This window comes from Coregonus lavaretus (assembly GCF_964263955.1).
Source record: "Coregonus lavaretus genome assembly, chromosome: 14".
NCBI classification, from domain to species: domain Eukaryota; kingdom Metazoa; phylum Chordata; class Actinopteri; order Salmoniformes; family Salmonidae; genus Coregonus; species Coregonus lavaretus.
This window is the reverse complement of record NC_140001.1, coordinates 2,748,782-2,761,103: the sequence shown is the minus strand read 5'-3', so window position 1 is coordinate 2,761,103 and position 12,322 is coordinate 2,748,782. Positions and strand designations below refer to the sequence as shown.

The following is a 12,322-nucleotide window of genomic DNA, read 5'->3' as shown; positions in this document are numbered from 1 at the left end:
TTTGTTACGTTACAGCCTTATTCTAAAATTGATTAAATGGTTTTTTCCCTCATCAATCTACACGCAATACCCCATAATGACAAAGCAAAAACAGGTTTTTAAAATTTTAGCAAATGTATTACAAATAAAAAACAGAAATACCTTATTTCCATAAGTATTCAGACCCTTTGCTATGAGACTCTAAATAGAGCTCAGTTGCATTCTGTTTCCATTGATCCTCCTTTCTACCACTTGATTGGAGTCCACCTGTGGTAAATTCAATTGATTGGACATGATTTGGAAAGGCACACACCAGTCTATATAAGGTTCCACAGTTGACAGTGAATGTCAGAGCAAAAACCAAGCCATGAGGTCAAAGGAATTGTCCGTAGAGCTCCGAGACAGGATTGTGTTGAGGCACAGATCTGGGGAAGGGTACCAAAACATGTCTGCAGCATTGAAGGTCCCCAAGAACACAGTGGCCTCCATCATTCTTAAATGGAAGAAATTTGGAACCACCAAGACTCTTCCTAGAGCTGGCCGCCCGGCCAAACTGAGTAATCGGGGGAGAAGGGCCTTGGTCAGGGAGGTGACCAAGAACCCGATGGTCACTCTGACAGAGCTCCAGATTTCCTCTGTGGAGATGGGAGAACCTTCCAGAAGGACAACCTAAAGGACTCTCAGACCATGAGAAACAAGATTCTCTGGTTTGATGAAACCAAGATTGAACTCTTTGTCCTGAATGCCAAGCATCACGTCTGGAGGAAACCTGGCACCATCCCTACGGTGAAGCATGGTGGTGGCAGCATCATGCTGTGGGGATGTTTTTCAGCGGCAGGGACTGGGAGGCTAGTCAGGATCGAGGGAAATATGAACGGAGCAAAGTACAGAGAGATCCATGATGACAACCTGCTCCAGAGCGCTCAGGACCTCAGACTGGGGCGAAGGTTTACCTTCCAACAGGACAACGACCCTAAGCACATTGTCAAGACAACGCACGAGTGGCTTCGGGACAAGTCTCTGAATGTCCTTGAGTAGCCCAACCATAGCCCGGACTTGAACCCGATCTAACATCTCTGGGAAGACCTGAAAATAGCTGTGCAGCGATGCTCCCCATCCAACCTGACAGAGCTTGAGAGGATCTTCAGAGAAGAATGGGAGAAACTCCCCAAATAGAGGTGTGCCAAGCTTGTAGCATCATACCCAAGAAGACTCAAGGCTGTAATCGCTGCCAAAGGTGCTTCAACAAAGTACTGAGTAAAGGGTCTGAATACTTATGTAAATGTAATTTCAATTATTATTTTTTTATACATTTGCTTTGTCATTATGGGGTATTGTGTGAGGGGGAAAAAAATATTTAATACATTTTAAAATAAGGCTGTAACGTAACAAAGTGTAAAGTCAAGGGGTCTGAATACTTTCCGAATGCACTGTAGGTGCAACTGTCCCAGCGTCCCGGATAGAGGAAGTAGAATGACCATTTACATTTTAGTAATTTAGCAGACGCTCTTATCCAGAGCGACTTACAGTTAGTGAGTGCATACATTTACATTTACATTTTAGTCATTTAGCAGACGCTCTTATCCAGAGGGACTTACAGGAGAAATTAGGGTTAAGTGCCTTGCTCAAGGGCACATTTACGTCATTTAGCAGACGCTCTTATCCAGAGCGACTCACCAATTGGTGCGTTCACCCTATAGCCAGTGGGATAACCACTTACAATTTGTTTTGGGGGGGGGGGGGGGTAGAAGGATTACTTTATCCTATCCCAGGTATTCCTTAAAGAGGTGGGGTTTCAAATGTCTCCGGAAGGTGGTGAGTGACTCCGCTGTCCTGGCGTCGTGAGGGAGCTTGTTCCACCATTGGGGTGCCAGAGCAGCGAACAGTTTTGACTGGGCTGAGCGGGAACTATGCTTCCGCAGAGGAAGGGGAGCCAGCAGGCCAGAGGTGGATGAACGCAATGCCCTCGTTTGGGTGTAGGGACTGATCAGACCCCGAAGGTACAGAGGTGCCGTTCCCCTCACTGCTCCATAGGCAAGCACCATGGTCTTGTAGCGGATGCGAGCTTCAACTGGAAGCCAGTGGAGTGTGCGGAGGAGGGGGACGTGAGAAAACTTGGGAAGGTTGAACACCAGACGGGCTGCGGCATTCTGGATGAGTTGTAGGGGTTTAATGGCACAGGCAGGGAGGCCAGCCAACAGCAAGTTGCAGTAGTCCAGACGGGAGATGACAAGTGCCTGGATTAGGACCTGTGCCGCTTCCTGTGTAAGGCAGGGTCGTACTCTCCGAATGTTGTAGAGCATGAACCTGCAGGAGCGGGTCACCGCCTTGATGTTGGCGGAGAACGACAGGGTGTTGTCCAGGGTCACGCCTAGGCTCTTCGCACTCTGGGAGGAGGACACAGCGGAGTTGTCAACCGTGATGGCGAGATCATGGAATGGGCAGTCCTTCCCCGGGAGGAAGAGCAGCTCCGTCTTGCCAGGGTTCAGCTTGAGGTGGTGATCCGTCATCCATACTGATATGTCTGCCAGACATGCAGAGATGCGATTCGCCACCTGGTTATCAGAAGGGGGAAAGGAGAAGATTAGTTGTGTATCGTCAGCGTAGCAATGATAGGAGAGGCCATGTGAGGATATGACAGAGCCAAGTGACTTGGTGTATAGGGAGAAAAGGAGAGGGCCTAGAACTGAGCCCTGGGGGACACCAGTGGTGAGAGCACATGGTGCGGAGACAGCTTCTCGCCACGCCACTTGGTAGGAGCGACCGGTCAGGTAGGACGCAATCCAGGAGTGAGCCGCGCCGGAGATGCCCAGCTCGGAGAGGGTGGAGAGGAGGATCTGATGGTTCACAGTATCAAAGGCAGCAGATAGGTCTAGAAGGATGAGAGCAGAGGAGAGAGAGTTAGCTTTAGGATTCAGCAGGGAGGAAAATGTGGCAAAGAGCTTCCTAGGGTTAGAGGCAGATGCTTGGAATTTAGAGTGGTAGAAAGTGGCCTTAGCAGCAGAAACAGATGAAGAAAATGTAGAGAGGAGGGAGTGAAAAGATGCCAGGTCGGCAGGGAGTTTAGTTTTCTTCCATTTCCGCTCCGCTGCCCGGAGCTCTGTTCTGTGAGCTCGCAATGAGTCATCAAGCCACGGAGCTGGAGGGGAGGACCGAGCCGGCCGGGAGGATAGGGGACACAGAGAGTCAAAGGATGCAGAAAGGGAGGAGAGGAGGGTTGAGGAGGCAGAATCAGGAGATTGGAGGGAGAAGGATTGAGCAGAGGGAAGAGATGATAGGATGGAAGAGGAGAGAGTAGTCGGAGAGAGAGAGCGAAGGTTGCGGCGGCGCATTACCATCTGTGTAGGGGCAGAGTGAGTAGTGTGGGAGGAGAGCGAGAGAGAAAAGGAAACAAAGTAGTGGTCGGAGACATGGAGGGGAGTTGCAGTGAGATTAGTAGAAGAGCAGCATCTAGTAAAGATGAGGTCAAGCGTATTGCCTGCCTTGTGAGTAGGGGGGGACGGTGAGAGGGTGAGGTCAAAAGAGGAGAGGAGTGGAAAGAAGGAGGCAGAGAGAAATGAGTCAAATGTGGACATAGGGAGGTTGAAATCCCCCAAAACTGTGAGGGGTGAGCCATCCTCAGGAAAGGAACTTATCAAGGCGTCAAGCTCATTGATGAACTCTCCAAGGGAACCTGGAGGGCGATAGATGACAAGGATATTAAGCTTAAATGGGCTAGTGACTGTGACAGCATGGAATTCAAATGAGGAGATAGACAGATGGGTTAGGGGGAAAATTGAGAATGTCCACTTGGGAGAGATGAGGATTCCTGTGCCACCACCCCTCTGACCAGATGCTCTCGGGGTATGCGAGAACACATGGTCAGACGAGGAGAGAGCAGTAGGAGTAGCAGTGTTTTCAGTGGTAATCCATGTTTCCGTCAGCGCCAGGAAGTCGAGGGACTGGAGATTAGCATAGGCTGGGATGAAGTCAGCTTTGTTGGCAGCAGAACGGCAGTTCCAGAGGCTGCCTGAGACCTGGAACTCCAGGTGTGGGGTGCGTGCAGGGACCACCAGGTTAGAGAGGCAGCAGCCACGCGGTGTGGGGCGTTTGTGTAGCCTGTGCAGAGAGGAGAGAACAGGGATAGGCAGAGGCATAGTTGACAGGCTGTAGCAAATGGCTACAATAATGCAGAGGAGATCGGAATGAAATGAACTAAACATCTGGGAGAGTAGAGAGCAGGGCCTCCCTCACCAAAAACTACTACCTCAGAAACTATAATTGTTTCACTGAACCACCCGAACAAAAACTCTACCAACTTCCACCTTTAGAAATCAGAATTGTTGTGAACCACAGCGATTCAATGTTTAAAGGAATAGACTCAACCCACTTTATTCAGCTAGCTAACTATGACACCATAGCTAACTAGCATGCTAGCATCCAAAAACACACAGTTTAGCACCAACACTTGGTCACAACAAACCACCAATAGTGTGTTAACACACTAAGCAGATAATTCGTGTCCGTGTCTGTTGGCTAGCTAGCAATGGCCACTGTGTTGACCTTGTTTGAAGAACGGCTAGCTAGCTAGCTTCGTGCTACCCCCGGCACCGCCGAACAACAATGCCAACCCACAGTAACTACCCACAACAGCCCACGATGCCTAGCTATGACGCCATAGCTAACTAGCATGCTAGCATCCAATAACACACAGTTTAGCACCAATACTTGGTTACAACAAACTACCAAGAGTGTGTTAACACACTAAACAGATAATTCATGTCCGTGTCTAGTTCCTTTCGTAACGCAGCAAAAATTAAACGTTGGCTAGCTAGCACATTAACATTGGAAACAACTCTCCACCGTTGCACTAAACAGATAATTACCAATAAACGTTACCAGTAGCTACCCGCTAGCTAGCTAGCATACCAAGAGTGTGTTAACACACAAAACAGATAATTCATGTCCGTGTCTAGTTCCTTTCATAACGCAGCAAAAAAATTAAACGTTGGCTAGCTAGCACATTAGCTAGCACATTAACATTGGAAACCACTCTCCACCATTGCACTAAACAGATAATAACCAATAAACGTTACCAGTAGCTACCCGCTAGCTAGCTAGCCTCGTGCTTCGCCGGGCTCCGCCGTAACAATACTTAAACAATACATAAACAATACTTACCTACAATAGTTGCCTACGGAAACCTACAATAACTACCTAAATAAACTACCTACCTACGATCTAAATACATGGTTTAAGCTTTACTCAACATCATATGAGAAGCCAAGCTTACCTCCTGCTAGAGAAAACACAACCTCTCCCGACGAAGTCAGCACTGCAGTTCCGGTGTAATATAATGTTTTGGACAGTAGTAGTTGCTTAACCCTTAAAAGAGAGAGAGAGAGAGAGAGAGAGAGAGAGAGAGAGAGAGAAGGCAATCCAGGCATGCAGGGTAGCATGGGGAGATCATTCAACAGCGTTGAATGATACCATCCACATTTTTCATACTGGCCCCCCATGGGAATCGAACCCACAATCCTGGCGTTGCAAGCGCCATGCTCTACCAACTGAGCTACAGGAGGCAGCAGGAGACAGAGATACAATTCATACTTTATCACCACACACCAAACAGGAGACGGGGATACCATCCACACTTTATCACCACACACCAAACAGGAGACGGGGATACCATTCATACTTTATCACCACACACCAAACAGGAGACGGGGATACCATCCACACTTTATCACCAAACAGACACACAGCAAACAGGAATGGAGGAGGAAATGGGGATCCACGCACTAACACAGGGTTAGGAAGTCCAGGGTGGAGACTTGTCCTTGTAGGAAGGGTCCAGTGGTGAGTTGTTTTGAGGTGTTGCAGAGTTCTTCTGACCTGTTGTCTGTCTGGACATTACATTTGACATTTTAGTCATTTAGCAGACGCTCTTATCCAGAGCGACTTACAGTTCTAGTGAGTGCATACATTTTTCATACTGGCCCCCCCGTGGGAATCGAACCCACAACCCTGGCGTTGCAAGCGCCATGCTCTACCAACTGAGCTACACTGGACCAGTTAAATGAAAGTACACACAACATGCCCTCTGAACAGACCAACCCTCACCAAGCAAACTCTAACCTCTGAACAGACCAACCCTCACAGAGCAAACTCTTAACCTCTGAACAGACCAACCCTCACAGAGCAAACTCTTAACCTCTGAACAGACCAACCCTCACCAAGCAAACTCTTAACCTCTGAACAGACCAACCCTCACCAAGCAAACTCTAACCTCTGAACAGACCAACCCTCACCAAGCAAACTCTAACCTCTGAACAGACCAACCCTCACCAAGCAAACTCTAACCTCTGAACAGACCAACCCTCACCAAGCAAACTCTTAACCTCTGAACAGACCAACCCTCACCAAGCAAACTCTAACCTCTGAACAGACCAACCCTCACCAAGCAATCTCTAACCTCTGAACAGACCAACCCTCACCAAGCAATCTCTAACCTCTGAACAGACCAACCCTCACCAAGCAAACTCTTAACCTCTGAACAGACCAACCCTCACCAAGCAAACTCTTAACCTCTGAACAGACCAACCCTCACAGAGCAAACTCTAACCTCTGAACAGACCAACCCTCACCAAGCAAACTCTTAACCTCTGAACAGACCAACCCTCACCAAGCAAACTCTTAACCTCTGAACAGACCAACCCTCACCAAGCAAACTCTTAACCTCTGAACAGACCAACCCTCACAGAGCAAACTCTAACCTCTGAACAGACCAACCCTCACCAAGCAATCTCTAACCTCTGAACAGACCAACCCTCACAGAGCAAACTCTAACCTCTGAACAGACCAACCCTCACCAAGCAAACTCTTAACCTCTGAACAGACCAACCCTCACCAAGCAAACTCTTAACCTCTGAACAAAAACACACGTGAAACCAAAGGAAGGAATACAAGATCCTTGTTTTTCTTCAGGTACTTTAGCCTGCTGATTTGTGTGAATTGATACTGACTTGTTTTCCCTTCGTTTAGGTACTTCCTGATTTGTGTGAACTACTTCTTCTATGGTGAGACGTTGGCGGAGTACTTTGGTGCGTTGGTTCAGAGAGAGGAACCGCTCCAGTTCCTGGTCCGATACCATCGCTTCATCTCCTTCGCTCTCTACCTGGCAGGTGAGGCTCGGTGTAACGCCGTCAGTACAAGGAAGTACAAGTGTAAGATAGAAACACATAATGTTATATATAAGCCTGTGCAGTTCTTATCGCCATAGTGATATGAATCTGTTGTTTGTGCCACCCGGCTGCTCTTATAAAAATGGTAATAAACCATAAACGTTAAACGGTCTGTCGGTAAATCCATCCAGAAACAGCAGTAATAATACACTGGTCTATAACACCATAGAAACAGCAGTAATAATACACTGGTCTATAACACCATAGAAACAGCAGTAATAATACACTGGTCTATAACACCATAGAAACAGCAGTAATAATACACTGGTCTGTAACTAAATGTATACAGGCACATTTGAACAGGCTAGCCCAGTGTTTCCCAAACTAGGGGGGTCGACTATTTTTAAATGTGTTCACGAGAGAAACTCCTGAAATAAAAATATATTGCGCTTGGTTCACAGAACATGAAACATGACATAATACAGAACATGAATAGACAAGAACAGCTCAAGGACAGAACTACATAAAACGTTTTTTTTTGCTGGGTAGTTTTATTGAAAAGACAAGGCCGACATGAAACATTGACTACTAGCCAGACTAAGTCCCTCCACACTGCAGTTGGTGATTAACTAACAGGGCGATAAAGTATGTTTCTCAGATCAAATCAAATCAAATTTTATTTGCCACATGCGCCGAATACAACAGGTGTAGACATTACCATGAAATGCTTACTTACAGCCCTTAACCAACAATGCATTTATTTCTTAATAAAAAAGTAAAATAAATAAAATAAAAAAATAAAAAGAGCAGAAGTAAAGTAAAATAAAATAACAGTAGGAAGGCTATATACAGGGGGGTACCGGTGCAGAGTCAATGTGCGGGGGCACCGGCTAGTTGAAGTAATATGTACATGTGGGTAGAGTTAAAGTGACTATGCATAAATAATTAACAGAGTAGCAGCAGCGTATAAAGATGGGGTGGGGGTGCAAATTGTCCGGGTAGCCATGATTAGCTGTTCAGGAGTCTTATGGCTTGGGGGTAGAAGCTGTTGAGAAGCCTTTTGGACCTAGACTTGGCGCTCCGGTACCGCTTGCCGTGCGGTAGCAGAGAGAACAGTCTATGACTAGGGTGGCTGGAATCTTTGACCATTTTGAGGCCTTTCTCTGACACCGCCTGGTATAGAGGTCCTGGATGGCAGGAAGCTCGGCCCCAGTGATGTACTGGGCCGTACGCACTATCCTCTGTAGTGCCTTGCGGTCGGAGGCCGAGCAGTTGCCATACCAGGCGGTGATGCAACCAGTCAGGATGCTCTCGATGGTGCAGCTGTATAACTTTTTGAGGATCTGAGGACCCATGCCAAATCTTTTCAGTCTCCTGAGGGGGAATAGGCTTTGTCGTGCCCTCTTCACGACTGTCTTGATGTGTTTGGACCATGATAGTTCTTTGGTGATGTGGACACCAAGGAACTTGAAGCTCTCAACCTGTTCCACTACAGCCCCGTCGATGAGAATGGGGGCGTGCTCGGTCCTCCTTTTCCTGTAGTCCATAATCATCTCCTTTGTCTTGATCACGTTGAGGGAGAGGTTGTTATCCTGGCACCACACGGCCAGGTCTCTGACCTCCTCCCTATAGGCTGTCTCATCGTTGTCGGTGATCAGGCCTACCACTGTTGTGTCGTCAGCAAACTTAATGATGGTGTTGGAGTCGTGCCTGGCTATGCAGTCATGGGTGAACAGGGAGTACAGGAGGCGACTGAGCACACACCCCTGAGGGGCCCCCGTGTTGAGGATCAGCGTGGCAGATGTGTTGTTACCTACCCTTACCACCTGGGGGCTGCCCGTCAGGAAGTCCAAGATCCAGTTGCAGAGGGAGGTGTTTAGTCCCAGTGTCCTTAGCTTAGTGATGGGCTTTGAGGGCACTATGGTGTTGAACGCTGAGCTGTAGTCAATGAATAGCTTTCTCACCTAGGTGTTCCTTTTGTCCAGGTTGGAAAGGGCAGTGTGGAGTGCAATAGAGATTGCATCATCTGTGGATCTGTTGGGGCGGTATGGAAATTGGAGTGGGTCTAGGGTTTCTGAGATATTGGTGTTGATGTGAGCCATGACCAGCCTTTCAAAGCACTTCATGGCTACAGACGTCAGTGCTACGGGTCGGTAGTCATTTTGGCAGGTTACCTTAGTGTTCTTGGGCACTGGGACTATGGTGGTCTTCTTGAAACATGTTGGTATTACAGACTCAGTCAGGGACATGTTGAAAATGTCAGTGAAGACACTTGCCAGTTGGTCAGCGCATGCTCGAAGTACACGTCCTGGTAATCCGTCTGGCCCTGCGGCTTTGTGAATGTTGACCTGTTTAAAGGTCTTACTCACATCGGCTACGGAGAGCGTGATCACACAGTCGTCCGCAACAGCTGATGCTCTCATGCATGCTTCAGTGTTGCTTGCCTCGAAGCGAGCATAGAAGTAATTTAGCTCGTCTGGCAGGTAGGCTCGTGTCACTGGGCAGCTCGCGGCTGCGCTTCCCTTTGTAGTCCGTAATAGTTTGCAAGCCCTGCCACATGCTTTAGTTTTTGCTTGTAAGCAGGAATCAGGAGAATATAATTATGGTCAGATTTGCCAAATGGAGGGCGAGGGAGAGCTTTGTTACGCGTCTCTGTTTGTGGAGTAAAGGTGGTCTAGATTTTTATAATTTTTTCTCTCGTGCACCAGCTGTTGTTTACAAATAGACACAGACCACCACCCCTTGTCTTATCGGAGTCAGCTGTTCTATCTTGCCGATGCACTGAAAACCCCGCCAGCTGTATGTTATCCATGTCGTCGTTCAGCCACGACTCGGTGAAACATAAGATATTACAGTTTTGAATGTCCCGTTGGTAGGATATTCTTGATCGGAGCTCATCCATTTTATTATACAATGATTGTACGTTGGCTAATAGGACTTATGGTAGAGGCAGATTACCCACTGGCTGTCGGATCCTTACAAGGCACCCCGACCTACGTCCCCGGTATCTCCGTCTCTTCTTCATGCGAATGACGGGGATTTGGGCCTTGTCGGGTGTCTGAAGTAAATCCTTCGCGTCCGACTCGTTAAAGAAAATATCTTCGTCCAGTACGAGGTGAGTAATCGCTGTCCTGATATGGGGTGTCTTTGACTTGACCCTGTCTGGAGTGTGACTGTCTGTCTGTTTCTGTCACAGCCAGTTAAAATCCACAGCTCTGCTGAACAGACAAAATCTGCCCGGCGACTCAATACACAACTTCTTCCTAGGGGCTCTCATATTGGCTGCTTGCTTTGTGGCGAAACCCGACCCACAATGAGCCTTTTAATCGACACCTTCAGCACAAATGTGACTGACCGGCTCAATTCGGTCTCATGTAGCAAAATTTGAAATAGTGTCTTTTACATTGGATAGAAGTAGAGACTCAGAGCTAGAAAATGGTATATCCTCTGGAAAATGTGTTAGCTGTGGGGGGAAATTTAGCGGGGGTAGCGGGGGTTTGGGAGGGTTCCGGATAAAACTCAAACCATCTAAAATATCATTTCCACCCCCAGAAATGAGCTCAATAACGTATTGGTAAAATGATTATAGTATACAGGATGCAATTTAAGGTTGAGTGCTGCAGCTATCTAAAGAAACACAACAGAGACCTTCTGAAAAAAAAAAAAAGTTAATCTTGACAAAATTAACAGAGGGAACATTTGACTGAACATGAATTAGAGCCCACTAATTCATGTTCATCACAAAAGGAGGGCGTTGGAAATCTCTTTCCAGGTTCTGACAAAAACCTAGTTCTGACGTAGTTTACAGCCTTTGTCAGAGCACTTCATTCTTCTGGGCTTTTGTAAAAAGATGTCCAACGCCCTCCTGTAATTGAGCTCCTTGATGGAGAGCTGCATGCAGGCGGCTAGATGCTGTCCCTGCAGTCTGTTCCTGAAGTCTGTTCTGACCTGCAATAACAGAGATAATAATGATAATAATAATAATAATAATAATAACTAAATATGCATAAACATTTTTAGCCCTTATCCTAATTAAAGGAAATTTGACTAACCATGTGGCATATTATATAGCCACGGCTTCAGTCTGTCAATTTCAAGCCTTTGGGCCCATCTGGATTGCCGGTGGTGCGCACTTGGCCTCTCTCCTCTCTCCTCTGTTCCTCTCTGCTCTCCTCTCTCCTTTCCTCTGTTCTCCTCTCTCCTCCTCTCTCTCCTTTCCTCTGTTCCTCTCTCCTCTCCTCTGTTCCTCTCTGCTCTCCTCTCTCCTCTCCTCTGTTCCTCTCTGCTCTCCTCTCTCCTTTCCTCTGTTCCACTCTGCTCTCCTCTCCTCTCCTCTGTTCCTCTCTGCTCTCCTCTCTCCTCTCCTCTGTTCCACTCTGCTCTGCTCTCCTCTCCTCTGTTCCTCTCTCCTCTCCTCTGTTCCTCTCTGCTCTCTTTTCTCCTTCCATCGCCCCTCTCCTCTCCTCTGTTCCACTCTGCTCTGCTCTCCTCTCCTCTGTTCCTCTCTCCTCTCCTCTGTTCCTCTCTGCTCTCCTCTCTCCTCTCCTCTGTTCCTCTCTCCTCTCCTCTGTTCCTCTCTGCTCTCCTCTCTCCTTTCCTCTGTTCCTCTGCTCTCCTCTCTCCTCTCCTCTGTTCCTCTCTGCTCTCCTCTCTCCTCTCCTCTGTTCCACTCTGCTCTACTCTGTTCCTCTCTGCTCTCCTCTCTCCTTTCCTCTGTTCCTCTCTGCTCTCTTTTCTCCTTCCATCGCCCCTCTCCTCTCCTCCATTCTGTCCCTCATGCATCCCTACCTCACTCCCGGGATTCTGCCTCTTCTCGGTCTAGTAAAGTAAGCCATACACTTGTTATGAAAACGATAGTTTAAACTTTTAAAGAGTTGGCTAACTAAAGAAAGTTTCATTTAATTCAGGATGATTTGACGTTAGCTAGCTAAGTTAACGTTACCTGACACCCTTGTCCCCGCTCCCCCTTTCTCTTTCGCTGCTGAGGCTGGAAATATTTCAATGAACTCATCTGAGAAAAATAAATCAAATCGAAGACAGATAAATGTAGCTATCTTGCTTGTACTTGATAGTTCCAAATGAACTAGCTAGCTAACTTGCTAGACTAGTAACGTTAGTTAACCTTGTTTCTATCTTCAAAATACTTTGTGGATATTGGATAGCTAATTGCCGTTACAATT

The 12,322-nt window shown here is 47.3% G+C and overlaps 1 protein-coding gene across 2 annotated transcripts in view; it reads left to right on the top strand.

Moving 5' to 3' along the window:
- The window catches only part of LOC311141711 (phosphatidate cytidylyltransferase 1-like), a 99,547-nt gene that overhangs the window by 67,219 nt on the left and 20,006 nt on the right, over positions 1-12,322 (top strand). For both annotated transcript variants that reach the window (XM_084177135.1, XM_084177136.1), the window contains exon 5: positions 7,003-7,142. In XM_084177135.1, coding sequence (XP_084033261.1) covers positions 7,003-7,142 — 140 coding nt within the window. The remainder of the gene's footprint in view (positions 1-7,002; positions 7,143-12,322) is intronic.